Consider the following 22256-nt stretch of genomic DNA (forward strand, 5'->3'; position numbering starts at 1 on the left):
GTGGTGTTTATGTCATTTCTAGGGTTGGTGATGTCACAAACCCTGGAGGAATGTCATGTAGTCCCTACTAGCCGTTTGTTGTAGTCCTTAAATAGCTATTTCTTCCTTTGCTTTGAACTTTGAGTGTTGTAACTTTGCAGATGTTGTTTATGCTCGAACAGCAACATTACACACTAATTAAAGTTAAAAAAGTGAAATCATAATCAACCACCCCTTTAAACGCAGCCTTAGAGAACTGAGATGTTGAGAACTTGAATCGGTTTCTGGGTCACAGGCCGGAGGGTGGAGGAGCGAGAAAACGAGGAAACATCCATTTGAGTATTGAGAAGCACCCTTGATGTCACCTAAAGTTAATCTGGTCTTTAGTGTTTGCTGATCATCTTCACATTGCATCCACCAGAGGGCAGTCAAGTCAGTTACCTGTGATTTGAACTGGAACAAAAACTCACAACACAACCCAACAGACATAGAATGTCAATGTTAAAGCGCTAGAATAAATCTCATCGCCAGTTTCTCTGATATGTTTGTAATATGTGTTGGAATTTAACTCTTGATTTACCAGTAACCCTAACTCCCCCAGGAAATGCTGATTTTTCATTTACTGATTACAGTGCTTATCTAAGACCAACGCTCTGACTCTGGCATGTTTCATCCATATTCCATATAGTATTTTCCCATATTGATGTTCAAAGAAAGGGGAAACAATTCATTTCACTATTATTTCACTTTTGAAAGCCTACCTAAAGATTCAATTTAACCTTTTGTAACCCAACCTGGCATTTTATCCTTGCTGATTTTTCACAATGTTCTCAAATAGTTGAACCAGCATGTCTAATCTTCAAGCATTAACATTTTCATTGGTTCACTTAGCAGAAACTTTTATCAAAAGTGACTTAAGAGTAGTACAGCACAATCCTTGAGTGAATCCTCATGTTGAATCCTCGATTCAACACAAGGAAAAAAAATTTATCAGAAGTGAGGTTGTGGATAAATATATTACATGTCTACATTCCCAGTCTTCTCTAGTCTGGTGGTTGGTTCTTAAGAGATTTTAAATAACTAATACACAAGACATTTCTTAACTTACAGTAAGTTTCAGAGAGACGTAATGAGCTGTCCATGGTGCTGAAACGGTATCACCCGTTGCTAATATTTAGTCTGCACACACTAACAAAATGTTTTCACCTTGTTCTGCTAATGCAAAAGAAAGAGGTGAAAATGACAGATACAGGAATAAAAAAAATAAAAAAAACCTTGACCTGTATTGCTTCAGTTCTCTAGTTTCTGATGGTGAGTCAGAGGACGAGTCTCATTCTTCATTGTCATGACTCACAGCCTGAGAAGATCACTGAAATCAGATCCTAGATGTTACTGGCCGTTCCACGGTTTCACACTTGCTTTCCAGGTATTGATTATCCACCGATTCCCTGAGGTCGTTGAGAAAGAACTGAACTGACATCTTTCCCATTGGGATATGACCCTGATTCTCAAGCTTTCCATGCATATAATTGCAAATGTGGCAACATTAGACAAATGAATCGTTTTTAAACGATATATATATTGCGTGTAGTCTTATTAAATTTCTCAAATGTTCCAAAAAAGGTCATTATAGAGGTCATTATAATCATTATTCATTTCTACACATTGCAGAATATCTTTAAATAAAACATGTAATGTAAATAAACATCTAGAAATGTAATGTACTGAATCCATCCTTCATTGTGTGTTGAGGAGAGATAAAGAGGGGTGTTCCAAGCACGTGCCAGATCCATTGTACTCAGTCCGCTCTGCTTGACATGGGTCACCTCCAGGATACCCCTCTGGTTCATAGATTGAGTCAAGGACATTGGTTACTAAGGATATCTCCATAGTAATCTTTTAGTCCTCATTATGGGAAGCATGAATTCAGCTAGATGCTTTATCATGATGTTGTTATGTTACCTTTAGGAAAATGCAACAATATTCATATAGCATGGTTACTTTAACTACTTACAGTAGCCTAAACCTAAAATTAGTAGGAAGATGGTATGGGTATTTGTATGCCTTGTATTTAATACATTTAAATATACTTAGATAATTTATAATTTAGAGTTGATAAGAAGAGAGTCTTTCTGTCATACAATATCCTAACATATATGTCATAGGCTATCACTGTATTTGTATTATATTTTAATAAGGCGTGACATTATTTTATCACATGACCTTACTAAGTTTATTCTTGTTTCATTCAGTGTCCAGATATCATATCTGGAGACATCATTCATCTTTGCAAGGACTTTTGCCAACACAATCGAATTACATACAATACAATGTGCTTTGATTTCCGGTGCGAACAATGTTTGTTTGTCTCTTCTTCTTTTTTTATGTTTCCTCGTGGTTTTCAGTATTTTTCCTTAACGTTTATACACACAAATTGATTAAGAAAAAAAAAAAAAAAGAAGAAGAGATAACCAGACACCATGAAAAATGTGCCTTAAATTTAATGTGACTGTTTTATATGCTTACATGCTGCATTCTTTTTTGCTTTTTTTTATCCATATTTCGTTATTTTTAATAATGCGCAGTAAGTAGTCCGCTTGAAGGCCATTAGCAATCCAAGCAGAGCCAGAGATCCAGCTGCACGTTTGATTGACATTTAATGAATGCGTACTTGTGATCCACCGAGTCATATGCCAATTATGAAGAGTTCTACTGGTTCTGTTCGGAATGTTTCATTATGTAAAGCTTCGTGACTAACTCATCTAACAGGTGCTGCACTGTTTCCTTCGACGTGAGTCAGCAACCTGTGCTCTTGTTGAGAGTGCGTCTGGGAAGCAGATGAACGCCATCCAAGAATCTTGCATGAATATTTAATTGGAAAGTGGATGCGGCTTTAATTGTGTTTGTGGGTGACGGGACGCATGACAATCCAAATACAGTCATCAGAGCAGAGCCACAGCAGGAGCCCTGACTGACTCATTGCTCCTCATTCATTCACACACGCTCGGCCTATAGCCTATAAAATGCCTTCGAGGAGGAGGAGGGGGTAGTTGGAAGGCTTTTAGGTTTTCGCAAGGCTGGTGTCCAATCCACATTACTAGATTAAACAACAGAGAGAAACTTAAAGATTTTCATATCAAGATGCCCCCGGCGAATCCGCATCTGAATCACACAGGTGAGAAATGTATGATAGTCATAGAGCATTCTAAAATACCTGACGAATAAATTAAAATACTGTTGAAACAGACATAATGTGTAGCTAATGTATGCAATACGCATAAAATGGATATCTCCAGTATGAAAATATATGGAGCATAAATTTGTAATTTAGTCATTCGGTCATGCTGTGATGCTTTTTGATATTAAATATATTTCCCTCCATGCTTGAAGGAATTATGCAGATGCATGTAGCTGTAAATTGCTGTGTGTGTGAAACACTTGACGCAATTCACATTCATTACGCGCTGGCGTCAGTGATCAATTAAATAGCATTTACACGGCTCAGTGTCTCATTGTTCTCTTTTGTGATCTCTGCTTGAGGTGTGAGAACAATAAGACACTGCGAACATGTGCGCTTCATGAAGCTCAGACCAGAACTTCTGTCATCTTTCAACTTAGTCTGTCAACGTCATTAGCTACAGAGACATATTAATTGATGAGTTTATTTCATATTTTGCCATTTGAATACAAAAAAGTGACAAGTTACACAGACAGAACCCTGCAAGTAGCCTTATGCATTTTGTGTGCATTGATTTAAAAAAAAATTAAATACACTTTATTAAGTGTATTATTTGTGAAACATTCCGAAATACACTTTAAGGCCTATTTAAGGAAAAATGCAGTCTTTGATTAAGACGCACAAATGTCTTATGTTATTTTCATTTATAGGCTATTTCATTTAAAATATTTCACGTTCTGATCCCCCCACACACACATTAATAACTAGGAAAAAAGTACAGTATATACCTACTGTGTTTTGTAGAGATAATTATCATAAGTAACATTGACCTGTTAAATATTAGAATAGGCTAACACAATATTAAAAAATATAATGTTTTCGAAGAACACATAATTTTTTAAGATGGATGTGAGAACAAATGTCTTATGCAACAAATCAATACTTTATTTATGAAGAAAGTGGTCAGGCTTTTATTGCTGTCCCAATGTCTATCCACTATGTGTGTGTCAGCATGTTGAGGGTCATTTCATAGGTTTAAGAGGGGAGGCCACTTCCTATTCCCCAAGCTTACTTGTTCTCAATCTGTGATTGGCTCATTGGCGAATTTGGACCCTACCGCTGCAGAAATGTGCAATTCATCAGCTCAAGTTGAGCTCACGTAGACTTGACCTAAAACTGAGGGAGGCTAGCCTAATAGAGGAGATGCTACAGTGACCCGTGTCCTATATGATTCACTCAGGAATTAACACTGACCACTGTTTTATGATCTTTTTCCGTGGTGTGAACCAAGAAGAGGTTGAAGACATCCTGGAGACATGGCTGAAGGTGAGGTCGTGGGTGATCTTCCAGTGGGGGGTCAGTGAAGAGAGAGTGGAATAAAGAAGAGGGGGTGGGACGGATCTTCTGCATTGTCTTTCAGATTTGGGGATCTTTACAAAGGGCTCTTCCCAGAAGCCCTGACATTTTCGCGTCGTTACCGCTAAAATGTATACCCCAAATCTTTTGTTTGTTCGTTTCTTCTGGCATCGGTAAAGTAGTATTATTTAGTTTGAGTTGGAGTTTTGCAATGTGGAGGAAAGTCTGAAGCTTTTTCAGTAGCTACACGGGATTTATTTGGAGATTGATGGGCGAGATGGGTGAAATGGGCTCGGTTTATGAGCAATATTACACAGGTGAGCGGGTACATATTTGTGCTTATGATTGATTACTGAGAGTGCACGAGAACGCGCATTGATGAATCAACTTTCAGCTATTTTAGCCTTGTGTAGCCTATAATTTAATGATAAAAAGAGTACTTTAAGGGAGCTTGATGAAATATTAATTTTTGATTCAAAAAATAATGTCGTTTGAGAATCTTTTACAATAGGTCTATGTGACGAGTTCATACTGCTAAATCACTGGTGACACATATGAAAAAATATACCCATAGGCCTATTCAGGTTTCTCATGGCCTGACTACAATATTCCCTATTTTGGAATTTGCATTTCCCAGATTTAGTGATGATTGTAATTTAAAACATAAATGCATATATTTCTTGAGGGAAATTTAATGAACTATTGCGTTTTCACTCTCATTGCTATTAACAAAATGTGTAAAGAAATAATCTAAGAAAATTGTTGAAGTTACCTGTTGAAGTTGGCTATTGATAGCCTACTCTATACTCTAATTACAAATGACATATTTATTTGAGTTACAAACGTTGTTTTGGTTTATATAGTGTAAAATAAGTACTGAACAAAGAGAAAGTAAATGTATTCGCAAGGACAAATCCATTTCGAGACGCATTTCATTCACTCACGTTTCGCACGCAGCCTAGGCATTCTTCTGGCATTTTCACGCCAAGCGTCATGAATTCTCTATGTCGAAACAGCAAAGTTAGAGCTTAGCCTACTGATTTATTTTGTTGATTTATTTTTGTCCACTTTCGATATCGAGATATTTGTGTTTGTAAAGTTAGTTGAGATTCTTGTTTTTGTGCTTTTATGAAGGGGGCTGTGCAAAGACAGAGGAGGAGGAAGCCGCGAGCTCCGAGGAAGACTCGGGCTCGTTCCGTGGCGCTGGGGTCTGCAAATGGTTTAACGTGCGGATGGGCTTCGGCTTCCTGTCCATGACCCATCGTGAGGACATCTGTCTGGACCCACCCGTGGATGTGTTCGTCCATCAGGTGAGAGCAAATAAATCCTGCCGTTTTTATGGACCGGACCTGATAGCCTAAGGCCTTCCTCTGTCCCTTATCATAGCTTTATTTTCTCATGGTTTAAACGACAAAAACTCTGGTTACTATAATAGCCTAAACTAAATATGTTCAGTAATAGTAGGCTACATTTATAATTAGCTTGCACCATTTATAAAGCTTTAATTTAGTGTTTGGTGTTGATGCACGGACACTAACGCCTAAATATTCGATAGGCTATCAAAACCTGCATTCTTTAAAATAAAGGTTCTTCGTTCGTTCAGCAAAGAAACCTCTTTTTATCAGCAACCTTTTTTCGCTTTATAGGGTTCTTCAGTTGGCTGTGTGGTGATTTAAGTCGTGCATGGTCTCTGCTGGATGTTCTGTGTGTAGTGGACAATAAGTTATTAGTTTAAAAGGCATCTTTTATTTGACATAGGACTTTAAAGCTCTTGTTTTGGCTCTAATTGGGACCTTTATTTTTTTTAACATAAAGATGTTGTAGTTTTTATTTTGAGTGATTTAATTTATTTGGACATTTGGGAATTTTTCACATTTCTGGTGGCGTTTGGAGGTTTAGACTGTGATATGATTGTAATTGTAATTGCTTTTTATGAGAATTGGAAGGGTCCGAAAGCACTATCTGATTGTATTATTCTTTTTTTTTTTAAATCAGGTTTTAAAATATGCCAAATTATTAAGCCATTGAAACGAATCAATGCTATATTTATAAGTGCAATTTAATATAAAATATGTGCATACTTTACCAGTGACACTAACCTCTCTGTTTACAATGTTTATGTGACCCTGGACCACAAAACCAGTCACATGGGTACATTTTTTTTAAATTGAGATATATATCATCTGAAAGCTGAATAAATAAGCTTTCCATTAATGTATGGTTTGTTAGGATAGGACAATATTTGGCTGAGATACAACTATTGAAAATCTGGAATCTGAGCGTGCAAAAAAATCGAAACATTGAGAAAATTGCCTTTAAAGTTGTCAATTTATGTTCGCAATTGTGCTGCATTCACTCACAAAAATAAATGTTTTATATATTTACGGTAGGAAATTTACTAATATATTCATGGAACATGATCTTTACTTAATATCCTCATGATTTTTGGCATAAAAGAAAAATCGATAATTTTGACCCATATAATGTATTGTTGGCTATTGCCACAAATATACCCGTGCGACATGTGACTGGTTTTGTGATCCAGGGTCACATATATCCTTTGTCTCAATTTGACTTGCAGGCCTGTGCTTTTACATTACTTCCAAGGATTGGCGCTGAAATATTTTGCAAAACAAAAGTGATTTAGTTCTGGTAGAGTTGGGTGAATTCCTGTAGCTCAAACTGTCCCAAAAAGATGCTGTTTCTTGTCATTCGTGTCTGAGCTTTCTCACAGGGACACAGGTTCAAGTCCGGTCTGCAGCATGTCCATGTTCCATGTCCAACTTTCCTTTATATCGTCTTTTAAATAAAGACAAACAGCCCAAAAATGAAACCACGGTGAATATCTTAGATCTAAAATCACTCATATTGGCTACAGTGATTCACACAAAGTGCTATATTTTAAAAATCCTGTTGAGTTTACTGTCTCCAGTCCTGAACACTTACCTTCTCACTCAGCAATAATTTAACAAGCTATTGCCACAGAACAACCAGCAAGTCGGCAAACAGTGGATCACCTATCGCCCCGAGCCAAATGAGCTGCTGCCTCATGACTTGAGGTCATTGTGTAAAATTACCCAGAGATTAGAGCATCTTACGGGCAAGCAGCCCTACACATAGTGTCAAGTGATCTCTCTGTCTCTCTAAGTAAGAGGTCTTCGGTTACCTCCAGACTGGCTGTCTGGGAGGCTAAACAGAGGGTGTTAGGGCTTAGCATACATCACCTGTAAGTTGATGGACTGCACATTAGGACGTAAAACTGTGATGGGAACAACCATAACTTTTAAACAAAAACTGATAATTGTCATCATTTACTCACCCTCATGTCATTCCAAACTTGTATGACTTTCAGTTTTGGTTACCATTAACTTCCATTGTGTGGGGACATTTATAAAATTATCAACGAAAATCATACAGATTTTGAACAAAATTAGTGTGAATAAATACATTTTGGGTGAATTATGCCTTTTAAAAAATGTCCTGAAAGTGTAAATGCATTAAGTTATGTTGATTTATTTAAGTGATTTGAATGCAGGGAGCATTCAAGACTGTTTTTCACATCATATACAAAAAAAAAAACGTGTGTTGGATTTACATGATTTTATCATGTACATCGGTTCTACATGAATCAATTAACACGCACATAATTTGTACATGTAAAACATGCTACAGTTTCAGTTGTGTCAACATCAAAAAATTATTTGAGTACTTGATTGGTTCACATTCGACTTGCCTAATTTAATCTAGCAAACTGCACATTTTAGAGAATTACATTAATTGGAAGCAAATCAATATTTTAAATCATAAATAGCCTAATGATTAAATCAGACAATCTGTTTTCCCCTTTTTTGTGTGTTTATGTAAACCTCACATCAAGGTTTTGTGTAAGTCTTCATAAACAACACATTCTCACCCCAAATCGTCACTTTTTCGTCACTTTCAACCATGCTTCAATATCTGACGCACAAAGCACCCTTTAGCGTCCATATGTGACGCTTCGGTTATGGGTAGGTTTAGGTATGTGGTAGGGTTATGCGTCTCATATGGACGCTAAAGGGTGCTTTGTGCGTCGGATATTGAAGCATGGTTGAAAGTGACGAAAAAGTGACGCCAGCCAAATGGGCATAGTTGTCGCTTATTGCTTATTAAAACAAAAATTGCCAGATATATCTTCTGTATATTCATATATAGCCACCAATGAATCGGCTGATAAATCAATGAATGCATAGCACAACTCCTTAAAGCAATATTTCTCCCAAAATAAAAATTCTGTCATAATTATCCTCATGTCATTCAGTACATGTAAAATGTCCTTTCTTCTTCAAAACACAGAAAACAATTGTACTTTTTAAAAATCTTTTAAATCTTTTTGTTTATACAATGAAAGTCAGATGGATCCAGAAAATCGTCTATCTGTTTTCTATGGAAGAAAAAAGTCATATATGATTGGAACAACATGAGGATGAGTAAAATGATAGAATTTTCATTTTGGGGTCAACTGTCCCTTTATTCACTATTGAAATGCAGGTTAACTGCGGCCAACACTTCAGAACAAATGCAGTGAGAATTTGACCTTGTTTGCTTGGAGAAAGATTTCCATACATTTTTGGGTGGTTTGGTTTTAATAATCTCTTTCTGTGGATGTATTGATAATGCTCAGAGTAGAATAACTGCCATGAGACCTACCAGGTTAAAAAAAGACAATGGCTGTCATTGTCAAACCATCAGAAGGAAATCCTGCCTTCCTTAAATCTTTGAATCACTGAATGAATGGTGTTTGTGTGCGAGGATGACCAAAAAGAGGGGTCAGTGGAGAGAGATTTCATAATTAATGGTGAAAAATAGTTGAAAGAGAATGTTGGGAATGGAGACCAAGAGATTGGAAAAAGGGGGGCAGGGAGAGAGTATTTTGGGGGAGGGGGTTGTTAGCTAAATTCATTGACAAAAAAAACCCTCTGTAGTAAAAGAGGAGGGTGAGTGGTAGAGAAGGTCAAAGGATAGAGCCGTGGATGGTTTCAGGAAGCTTTGGCGGGGGTTGGGCCTGATTCCTTCTTCAGCGACCCCCTCCTGTGTGAGAGAGTGTCAGAGCCAATACTGACATCATGTGAAAGCCAAAGCGTGGACCACTGTGGACGTCTCACCTGGTGTAGCTAGCAGTATTGGGAATTGCTACATTGAAATAGGCAGCCTTTTAACAAACTACATTTTAAAGAAGTTAAACAGCCTAGCTTTTTTCCTCCCAACAGAAAATGTGCCTCTACCTCATAATGTCCTGCAAAACTCCCAAAACACATCTACAAACACTTCATCGCAGTTTCCAGCTAAAATGAACACTATTTGCAATAAAAAACAACAACAACAACGACAACCATTTTTATTCCTTTTCACACAAATTATGATTAAAGGGGCAGATTATCAATTAATAAAGACTCATTTTCACTTGGTTCCTTGGTCACATATATCCTTTGTCTCAATTTGACTTGCAGGCCTGTGCTTTTACATTACTTCCAAGGATTGGCGCTGAAATATTTTGCAGAACAAAAGTGATTTAGTTCTGGTAGAGTTGGGTGAATTCCTGTAGCTCAAACTGTCCCAAAAAGATGCTGTTTCTTGTCATTCGTGTCTGAGCTTTCTCACAGGGACACAGGTTCAAGTCCGGTCTGCAGCGTGTCCATGTTCCATGTCCGACTTTCCTTCATACCATCTTTTAAATAAAGACAAACAGTCCAAAAATGAAACCACGGTGAATATCTTAAATCTAAAATCACTCATATTGGCTACAGTGATTCACACAAAGTGCTATATTTTAAAAATCCTGTTGAGTTGTAATACCAATACTATGTTGTGATCTCAAAATGCTTTTAGTGTATGATTTGTATAGACCAATCACATAACGGGCTCCAACGTATGGCTTTTATGACATAGTAATCTTGCTCGGTAGCTCAGCATTGAGACACAAGTCATGCAACTTGATAAAAGAGCTCAGACTTGTAGAATCAAGCTAAAACGGCATGGTTACATTAGCAAATGCGTTTTTATCTCTCTTTTGTTAACACTATTGGTTAGGTTTTGGTTGGGTTTAGTGTAGGTGGTGCATTATTTACAAATGCGATTGAACATTAACCTTGTTGCGCCACTCACCGGACATTTCATTTCCGAACTGCCCCAAAACACACAACTACTATTGTAATAAAATGTTGCCAAAATAAACAAGAGGAGCAGCCTGGTGTTTTGCTCTTAGAGAGAATGTGTGGAATTTATTACAGACCATTAAGAGTTTAATGGGTAAAACACTAAAAACATTCTCTTAAAGCATGTCCTCGCGAGAAGATAAGCAATTTTAATATAAGGACATATTTTAAGGTACAGAACCAACACTACCAACTTAGGTAAATACTCCAGTCCCACTTTATATTAGGTATATTTAACACTATGTACTAACATTTAAATGAATTATTTGATACAATGCACTTAGTGTGTACTTTTACATTGTACTTTTATTTATTAAATGTATTTATTTAAAAAATACCTGCATTTAATTACATATGTAATTACACTGTTGACCCTTTCCCCTACCTCTTAACCCACCCTTAAACCTATACCTATAACACCAAACCTGTCCCTAACCTTACCCGTGTCCCACCTCAACAGCAGCAAGTGTTTTGCAATACAACATGAACACAATACATTTTACTTGTTTTTTTTATGTAAGTACATAGTAGTTAAAGACACCTAATATAAAGTGTGACCAATTATTCTCTAAACACAATGCATACATCAACTTGATACCATGATCTCACACATACACCAACGTGTCCGATATTTGGTCTCCAAGTTTTTGTTTGTTAAGAGTACAAGCAAGAAGGTTGTTGTTAAAGGTAGATCCTTTCTCAAGCCCCATTTCCATGCATCTGTAGAGCAAGTATCTCAGGAATGCGAGCTTCCCCCACCTTTTCCCATAGCAAACCCAGAGCTTGATGGCCAGGGTGAGATTTAACCAGATGGCGTTATTTTGGGAAAGCTCATCTGCCCATCCCAGTCATTTCAATAGCCGCACGTTCATTGCTTTTTCTAGAGAAACAATAAAGGTGCAAATGTGATGTTTGAGTAACATCCAGTCTCCTATGATGCTATTGTCTGGTTGAATTTTGAAAGCAGAGATGTATCTTTCGCTAGCTATGATATCTTACAATATTCTGCATGTAGGCTGCTGGTTTGAGTCTTCAGTTTTGGATGCAGCCATTGATGGACACAGATCTTCAAAGTTAATTGGTGGTGAGACCAGATGAAAAAGCCGTTTTGAACTGAGTGTTATATGAAGAGGTTGTTGTGTCGCTGCCAGAGTGAAAGGGGATGTAGCAAGTAGCAACATTGTTGGGGGCAGGGAAGATTGGGTTTTTACTGGTTCTTACAGAATTGCACAGCTTTGCGAGAAAGGTTAATGCTGAAGTGAATTGACTATTCAGTGTGGCTTAGTTAAACTTATTTTGTTGAGATGGCATGCTGAAAGTGGGAATTTTGCTAAAATGTGCAGTATACAACAGAGCAGACTTGATCTTCCACATACAGTGTGAAAAATCTGAAGTAATTATCATGTTTAATTTTCAACTTTTTATATGACTATACTTCCAAAAGTTAAAAAGGCTTTTAACAAAATTAAAATGATAAATGCAAAATAATATTTTTTCATTGCCCCGAACTGGATGGCACACAAAAGCAATATGCAACAACAAAGTGATATACTACATTTAGCATGATAGAGCTGGGTGATAGTTTACATTTTTCAAAGCAATCAAGCAATTGAGACCTGAGAGTTCAAAATAATTTATTACATATAATTTCTTACATGGCATAAAAAAATATCTTTAAAAACTGCATATTTGCATGAATATTTGTATATCATTTTATTTTTATATCAAATTTGTATTAAATTATAATTTGGCAAGAGGAGGGGCTGGTAATCATAAAAATGTGTATATAGGCTTGGGACTCGAAAATGTATTCCAATTCTGGAATCGGATAATCAGATATTTGTTATAAAATAAAATAAAAATATTCCTCTTTTCGATTCCTGTTTGCTTTATTTTAATGTGGTTTTAAACCATTCAAGCTGTTTTCTGTGCTGGGCACATCCACAAGTCTTCTTGAATTTGAACGGACAAACACAAAATGATGTCAAAACGTCCTCGTTGGTTATGTCTTAAGTGAATGTAAACAGTTACAAAAAATGGATCGGTGCATTAGGTCTTAAAGTGACAGCAGCCTAATAAAGGCCCCGATATAATTCAAGTGAAATCGAAGAACAAACTGCTGTAACGTCATTTCGTACAAAATAAACTTGGTTTGGAGTTCGTTTTGGGAGTTCAATACAGCTAGACAAAGCAAACTTTCCGAAAAAAAAAAAACGGCTGATGAACACCTTTGTACTACCATTGGTCCGTGGCGATTACATAATAGGTAGGTGTGTGAGGAGGCTCCACCTTCTTTCACGTGGAAATCTTTTCCGGTTCATTTCTCCTGTTTACTCCTCCGATGTCAGACATCCGCGAGTGAAAACATGAACACACTGCAGAGCTGCTTTATTGTAGAAAATGAAGTTGTAGGCTACTTCTGATGAAATGAGACACTCACTGTTTATCATGCTTAATAGGGTAAAGCTGCTTGATTTTAAACAATATATTGTATAAAGGGCTATATAAATAAATGTGATGTTACTACTAGAATGCCGAATTGCAGAGCTTGAGCAAACATATCCATGTTGCTATGATCAGATGCTTTTCTAATGCTTTATTAAAAAAACGCTTGCTGTTTTCTCAATTTTGTTGTGTATTCTGTTATTGAGAGGAAAGCGTGCTGGAGATATTTATATATTCATCTAAACGCAGCTTTCAGCAGTGTGGGTGGCGTCAGTTGTTCATATTTTTCAGCTGCAACAGAATGTTTTGCAAAAAGACAGAATAAATATGTTTGATATCTAAATATTTGACTTTTTTTATATATTTTTTTTTATATTGGAATCAAAACCATATGGGAATCGATAAGAATCGAAATCAATAAGCAGAATCAGAATTGGAATCGAAATCGAAATTGCGAAAATTCAAATGATACCCAACTCTAATATTCATGTAAATAAATAAATTATATGTATGTTTATAAATAGACACAAATGATTACCAACCCTTTTTAAATAAAACTATTTCAATTTATAATAAATATTAAATATTAATTTATTATTTATTAAGCATTTGTTTAAAAAAGATAAATCAGCAGTTTCATAATATACATATGATCCAAGCATCTAAAGCAGTGTTTCTATTATATCTCTGCAGAGCAAGCTTCATATGGAGGGCTTCCGCAGTCTGAAGGAAGGGGAAGCTGTGGAGTTCACCTTCAAAAGATCATCTAAGGGTCTGGAGTCCTTGTGGGTGACGGGGCCAGACGGGGCACAATGCGTAGGCAGCGAGAAAAAACCCAAGGGTGCCCAAAAACGCCGTTCAAAAGGAGATCGGTTAGTGCTGTCTGTTCTGTTCTACAACATTTTCACTTACACTATGTGATGAATGCTTCATGAAGTACATGAATACAGAATTCTTCAATCTGAGAATTGAGTCTTTTCACATTCATGCTTTTACCAGTCCTTCTCCTAGGTACGGTCAATGCCAAGGTTAAACTCTCAAATATAGAATGTAATATTTCACAAAATCAATGGGTAAAGTGTGTGTGTGTGTGTAGGCTATATTACCCATGATGTGTGTACCCCCAGATTTTTTTTTTATATTATATATATATATATATATATGAGATGCCAAGAAATAGGTACAAAATAAAATAAATAATAAAAAAATGTATTACAAAATAAACAAATACTACTGTGTATATATATATTATATTATATTATATTATATTATATTTGTTTATTTTATTTTGTAATAAAATTTTTTTATTACTTATTTAAGCTTATTTTCTGCTTGAAAAAAGCAGAACCAACATCCTAACAGGTGAAAGAACATGACCATGGCACGGCATTTTGCCCCAAAATGCCAAGAAATGGGTAATAAATTTTTTTTTTTTTTTTTTTTAAATAAAAAATAATATATATATATATATTTGTTTATTTTATTTTGTACCTATTTCTTGACATTTTGGGGCAAAATCCCATGTCATGTTCTTTCACCTGTTAGGATGTTGGTTCTGCTTTTTTTCAGATTTGTCTAAATATTGTACTAAACTACCCTCACCCTTACCCCACCTACATACACATATATATGTTTTATACACACACACACATATATATATATATATATATATATATATATATATATATATATATATATATATATATATATATATATATATGTATATGTTCAGGATGTTGCTTTTGAATTGCACTGACACAGTATCTCGAAGAGCATTTCCTTCCAACACCCTGTGCATTGGTGACTTGACCTGCTGAATCAATAGGTTGTTTAAAATCTCATAGCTCAGAATTTAGGCACACAGTCACCCACCCCCCACAGCACAACTGCAGGTTATTGATAAGCACCTCCCACAATCCTCAGCTGTATCTAATCACAGTGGTGGGTTGAGTGTGGATCTGAACCCATCAAAGCGATTGCAGTTTTGACAATAGCGCATGAATGACAGTGTCATAAGCTCAGTTACGCAGCAGTGCATTGTTGCTGTAGTGACAGTCCTGTCATTTCTACGAGAGCAAATTCAACATGACAATTTCCCATTTAGTAAAATGTACTTTCTCCTGCTGCTTATCATTGCTACTCCATCTTTCTCTCTGTCTGTTGCTCCTGATGGAGGATCAGATCCTGCCCTTTTAATTAATAACAGATGTAGGTGCCTGAGAAAGGTCAGAGGTGAATGCTGCCATGGCAACCCTGAGGTGTGATGTATGTGAACCGGGTGGGGGTGGGCAGGAGAGAGCAGGGATCAAAGTGCAAAGGTCATGCTGCATATTGAAACAAAGAGCCAAAGAGATGCCCAACCTCCTCCGAAGCACACCACCTTCCTCTGGCCGATCAATACCTCCCCCCCTCAGTTCTGCTGCAGGGAGACTGATGGACTTAAATGCACAGGAAGTTTTCATTTAAATGAAAAGCCAAACCAAAAATGGAAATGGTTATATTTTTAGGTGACACTGGAGTATCGTGCTAAACTCCACTTTGCTTTAGAAGACTTGGAATGTAGCACAAATCATGTGAACAAATCATTATTTATTCATTATATTTAAAATATTATAAAAAATATATATACATAAAAAGTTATTGTAAACTCCACTAATACAGCTCTGTACAGCTTCAGATGACTTGGAATATAGCGCCAATCATGTAAACTTTTATTTGATTGTTTATTTGTGTATTTGTTAATATTTTATGTGAACTGTGAATAAGTTATCGTACTTACTTCAAATGTGTTTATTTATTTATCTGGAGAGTTAATGAGTTGTGAATAAGTCATACTAAACTCAAATCAATTTAATTCATTTTTATTTATTTATGTGAATAGTAAATAAGTTGTGAATAAGTTATCATACTAAACTCAAATTTATTTTTATTTACTTTTATATTTTTTAGTAAACCATATAATATTGAACTCAAATGTATATATTTTTTTATTAAACGACTCGTAAATAAGTTGTGAATAAGTTATCATACTAAACTCAAATTTATTTTTATGTACTTTTATATTTTTAGTAAACCATTTAATATTGAACTCAAATGTATTTTTTTATTTTTATTAAACGACTCCTAAATAATTGAATAAGTCATCATACTAAACTTTTTTTAATGTGAATTGAAAATAGGTTGTGAATAAGGTATCATACTAAACTCTTAGTACTTATTTACTTTTATATTTTAAGTAAACCATATAATACTGAACTCAAATTTACTCTTTTTATTTATTTATTAAGTGACTCATCATATGTTATCATATTTAACTTATATTTATTTATTTATTTGTTTTGTTTGTTTGTTTAAGTGAGTCGTAAATAGGTTGTGAATAAGTTATCATACTAAACTGTATCCTCAAATGTATTCTTCTATTTATTTCTTAAGTGACTCGTAAATAAGTTAACATATTAAACTCATATTTATTTATTTGTTTGTTTGTCACTTCATTTCAATTCATTCTTCAAATCATTAAGTCACTTGTAAATAAGACGTGAGTAAGCTGTCATACTAAACTCGAATGTATTTATATATTTAAGAAAATCGTGAACAAGTTATACTAAAGTTGTTTATTTTTATTATTATTATTAATATTATTAGTCATCATCATCATCAATCATAAGAAGAATAATCATAAGTAGAATAAGAAGATAGTCATAATCCTTTTTGGAGCTCAGTTGTGTCCATCCCCATTCATCTTTACTGTTCACTTTTTCTTTTTCTTTTTTTTTTTGTCATTTCTGCTGAACATAAGGATTAATAAGTCAGTCTTGGATTCTATGGTGCTGTACACAAAACATTGTCATTCTCCTTTTACATCATTATCTAAATAAGACAGGATAATAATGCCATGTAAAACATCTCGCATACTAACATCTTGAACTTTAAGAAAGTTGTGCATACTAGTCATATTGCAGTTCCGTTCCGTTAAGTAACAAGATGTGTGCCTCATAATCATAAACACTTCACATGCTAAATGCTAATTGGCTCTCTCATATATTTCCTACCCTGGATTGATCATTCTTTCAAAGTGACCCTTGATTTCAAACATTTGACTGCCCTCTAGTGGTCTTTCATGCAAATAACACCTTTGTTTTCCCGCACCATTTACAGATGCTTCAACTGTGGAGGGCCAAATCATCATGCCAAAGAATGCCAACTACCACCTCAGCCTAAAAAGTGCCATTTTTGCCAAAGCATCTCCCACATGGTGGCCAACTGTCCAATCAAAGCACAACAGTTGTCACCAGGATCTCAGGGAAAATCAACAACCTCAACAGGAGAAGATGATGACATGAGCCACACCCCCTTGCCTCCCGAGAGCTCTGATTAGTTGGGGGAAGGTTGTCATGGAAACACAAGCACCAATCAAAAAATGTCAAGCTGCTTTTGGAACTAACTCAGGTTTTTCTTTTTCAAACAGCAGAAATGAATGTCCCCTCTTACTTTTGTACTTTTAGTCAGGAAATTAAAAACCAGATTAAATGAATATAGAAAGTTATACTAAGAAATACGATTACCATCCTATCCATCTTTATATGTTAGCCATTATGTTCGTAAAAAATATCTGTAGCTCAGCTTTGCAAGGTCCTTCTGTCTATTCACAGAATTGATTTGGGATGAATTCCAGATATTTTAGATGGAGGATGATGATGATATGAATGTATTCAGAGGGCAAATCTCACAAAAACATGTCCAAGTCATGACACTTATTTGGAATTTTATAAATCATGTTTCCTTGTCCTTTTCTAAATATTATCTAGAGTTAATCCATATTTATATACTGCAATTGTATTTTATTTTTCATATTTTTAAGTAATGCAAGTTGATTGTCACATAAAAAATAAAAAAATAAAAAAAAATTCTTAAATTATGTTTTGCTTAAATGATAATCCCATTTTTTTGATTATTGGGTACAATTTTGAATGTAGTACAGAACTAATGTACTTGACAGGTTTTGTGAGATCTGCCCTAAAAGTAAGAAGAAAGACTGTTAGAGAGAAAGATTTTCATTTTCTGCCTTAGCTAGCAAAGTGTCTTAGATTTGTACTGAAACAATCAAAACACATCATGTTGACAAATTGCAATAAGCCTGGATATTATGCATATCTGTCTTTGTGCTCAAGTACAAATCATCACTTGCTTTCTGATGACAAAATTAGCTTTGTCATCCACCACTACATTTGAGAAATCATACTGAATTTCCTTTTTTTTTTTTTTTTTGCTTGCTGATGTTGTCTGACACTCTTTGTGATTGTTCTAATCCACAGGCCAAATGAATGTTAAAAGCTTGCGTTTGTGCAGATCATACATCCGTCTCTTTGTATCACGAGTGGAAATATTTTAACTGCACTGTCACTGGTTAGTTACTATGCGAAAGACACAGTGACTTTCTTAGATTGTTTAATTCTGTGTAATTGTAACAAGGCTTGCTCTCATTTAAAAAATCTGGGAAATTCTAGAAAATGTCCTGAAGAAATCGACCAAATTCCCAAATGGTACTTGAAAACTAGAGCCAAGACAATAGCAAATTTTTAAAAACGATAATCTTTTTTCTTTCTAAGCGTTAAGTGATACTCAAATGATGTGCCAGGTTTGTCAAAGCTTATTCCAAGAGGAGATCATGACTTCCTTGATCTCACTTTATTGTATATAATAATTGTAAAAAAAAAAAAAAAAAAAAAAATCAAACCATTGTTATTTATTTGTAGCAACAAACTGACCTCAAACTATGGGATGTTGTGATGGACTCAGTTTGCTCTCAGTCACAACAAGAGCTCAATTCTTTTGCTAATTATTTCATAGTCTAACAATGTTTGTAACTGTAGTAATGAGTTGATTGACAGCCGGGGACCATTATTCACCGTGTTTAAAATAGGCTGAGCATAATTTTGTGATGCACTCATTTTATTTATGGCCTTTCTTTTAAAAAAAAGTTAGTTTGTTCTCTTTTTGACAGGGAGCAACTGAGTTGTCAAGCTTCACTGTTAGAGGAAAGCATTGTCTTTGCCAAATGAAAGCATAATGAATTGTGAATTCTTTTAGCCTTTTTGTATATTTGACGTAGTCTTCAAACTTTCAGAAACTCAGTGGAAAAAAACTTGTAACAATATACCATTAATTAATAATGCTTGCAGCAAAGCAAATAAACTGACTTGTTTAAAATCTTCTATTTTAAACAAGACGCAATGGGAATGGTCATTTCAAATAATCACTGCATGCGTTGAACTCATGGTTTAATGTGACAATGGTTTGTTAGTAACCTCAAAACTATCAGCACATCACTTCTCTTTCGGTTTCTGTAGTTTATTGCATGGAAGTAGGTGTTAGAGTAGTTTAATAGGATTGGGTGGATGGGTCTTGCCTAGAACAACCTGTTGAAAACTTTTCAGTTTAAGGGAGGTGAAGGTTTCTTTCTGATTGAATCTTAGTTCATGCCATTATTGTATATTACATTATCATTTCAATATTTTTATTGTATTGTTTTTTAATCTTTTATTTAAAGTGAGAACAAGATACGTAACTTGTTTTGAATCTATACAAATCTACCTCAGGGTGTGTTGAAATGTATTAAATGGACGTTGTTACCGGAACATTGTCCGTTTAAGTGTGTATGTGATGTGTGCGTGTGTTTGTGTGTGTGCTCAATTTTAATTTTTATATAGGTTTAATGTATTTAATTTTGGAGGTGTGAGTTTCGGTCAAGTGTTTGAATTTTTGGTTTACATTTAGACCAACTCACAAGACAATTGCAACTGTAATATTGTTCAAGTTGTCTTTTTTAAAATCTTTTTTACTGTAATGTATCTGAGATTGTCAACTCAGGAATGTATGTTAATTATTTCTTGTTTGTTTCTAATGAAGAGGATAATCAATGTTGGTGACCTTGATTTTTTTATGTTGTTATCATGATTATAATTATTGCTGATGCTCAGGGTTCCAAATGCTGCACAGATACGAAACCCTGCTCATGTCTAGTTAGTGTTTCCTTTGGTCTTCTTGCGTTCTCATTGCATGTGGTAGGCTGTGGTTAAGACTGTGTTTCATGTGCGTTTGATGAAGACAAATATGTTTTTGTTCCAGTGACCAAAGAATGTAGCCACATTATGGCAAACGAATAGCGTGGAGCTCGTCTTCTGCATTGATCCATGTTAATTGGTTTCAGAGAGAACTATTTCATTTTCAATTTATCGTGACAAAGCATGCAAAGAATGTTGTGCCCCCAAAAAAATGTGTTTTCAGTGTTGACAACTGCTTTCTAGTGAATAAATGTCTTTTTATGATCATGTTGGTATTTTGTTACTTTCACAAGCGGTGTGATGGTGTTGGGTGTGTGTGGTTAAGAGGGAGGTGATTCTTTTAAATGAGTTTTGTTGGCTTATAGCAAGTATCAGAAACTTACAGCCTCGCTTTTATTTTCTTTATTTTCAATATCTGTTATATTCCTGCTATAAACTTTATTTTCTTCAGTGAAAAAAAAGGCACAATAAAAAGATTGTTAACAAGTGGTGTTATCTTGATTTTTCATTCACGCCAAATTTAATCTCAAGCAAATTATATCAGAACTGTGATTCGTTTTTGTGGAGGAAATACTGAAATTGGACCAATCAGCTGTGAGCAATGTCACTCCCCCAATTTCATGGACTCGGCCTTCTCTCTGGCTCCACCTTGGACCTTTTCGCTGCATATCCATCCACCTCAGTCTCCAGAGCCGTGGATGTTGCTTGGGCTCATCGGCTCTTCAGCTCCACCTGGTTCTCCACCTCCATCAGCTTCATCTCCATCAGTCGTTCCCCTGGTGTCGTCAGCCAAGTCTCCATCATGGCTTCTCCCTCCCTCGACTCCACTGTGGGCCATCGCCCTGGCTGTGGTCTGGGTCCCCTCCATCACTTTAATTGATGTTCAACAAATAATAAACAGATGAACAAATGATAAAGCTTGGGTTGCTGAATCAATCCCTTTCTTCAAAAGCACTTTTTGTAAATTATAATTACAGATCATAACCTAGATGTGCTGTGTTTGACAGAAACCTGACTAAAACCAGACGATTATATTACTTTAAATGAGTCCACCACCCAAGATTACCGTTCTTAACACAAGTCTTGTCTGGTTAAATGTTGTTTTATCAGTAATTATCTCGCTGTTTTGTTGCAGAATTGTACACAGATGACAACATGACATGGATGATTTTTATGAAGGTGTCTGATGCTGCTCAGCGAGCTAAAAGCTATAAACTACATTGAGACTCAAATTTAGATTTTTTTTTTTTCTTCTACAAAAACAACTTAATGGTCAGCATACATAACATTTGTCACATGTTGCTGGGAAAGAGTGAACGCATTTGTAGACAAGATCCTGTCAACCCGCGCAGAGGAGCAGGAGGTTGATAATTGGACTTTACTGGAGGCTGCACATTCGATAAGAGGCTCTATGCACAGATGCTTTACTTCAACCACTTGAGGCTGAACTGAGCAGGGATGATGATTTCCATCTAACGCCAAGCAGTGGCCTACTACAGAAACATTGCTATATTTAATTGAGGTTGTATCATGTATGCACCAGGGTTCTCAATTGAATAAACCCTGCTGAAAAACCCAGCATTGTTGGTCACCAGCATAAGTTTTGCATTGCATCGGATGCTGACTGCTGGAAGCAGCAGTGCTAGTGGACCAGCTACACCAGATCAGAACCCAAACTTGAATTAATTTATTAAACTTTATAATAATTACTTTTATTATTACTTTTAAATTTATATATAATTTATATTTTATTACTATAGTAATAAAGCCTTTATTTTGTCATACTTTTTTTTTCTTCTTTTTTTTTAATCATAACATCCTTTGGTACTTTTGGCACAATAGCCTATGGCATTCATTCATTCATTCATTCAATCAATCAACCAACTAACCAACCATAGCAGAATTTTATTTAAACTGTCCCTTTAACTTTTTGAGCTGACAAAAACAAAATTGTCAAAATAAAATGGTTACAGAGAAGACATATGGTGTTTCCTTAAACTTAAAAGTTTACAATATGAATTAAACAAAGGCTATTTCAGTTCG

The 22256-nt window shown here is 35.4% G+C and overlaps 1 protein-coding gene across 1 annotated transcript; it reads left to right on the plus strand.

Moving 5' to 3' along the window:
- The first annotated feature begins 3062 nt into the window (after positions 1–3062).
- On the plus strand, positions 3063–17967 carry lin28ab (lin-28 homolog Ab). The gene is made up of 4 exons (XM_082185672.1): positions 3063–3154; positions 5648–5823; positions 13843–14021; positions 17308–17967. The coding sequence occupies exons 1-4, from the start codon at positions 3121–3123 to the stop codon at positions 17525–17527; spliced, it is 609 nt and encodes a 202-aa protein (XP_082041798.1). The 5' UTR covers positions 3063–3120; the 3' UTR covers positions 17528–17967.
- Positions 17968–22256: the final 4289 nt, after the last annotated feature.

The sequence above is a fragment of the Leuciscus leuciscus genome, assembly GCF_965113295.1.
Source record: "Leuciscus leuciscus genome assembly, chromosome: 12".
NCBI classification, from domain to species: domain Eukaryota; kingdom Metazoa; phylum Chordata; class Actinopteri; order Cypriniformes; family Leuciscidae; genus Leuciscus; species Leuciscus leuciscus.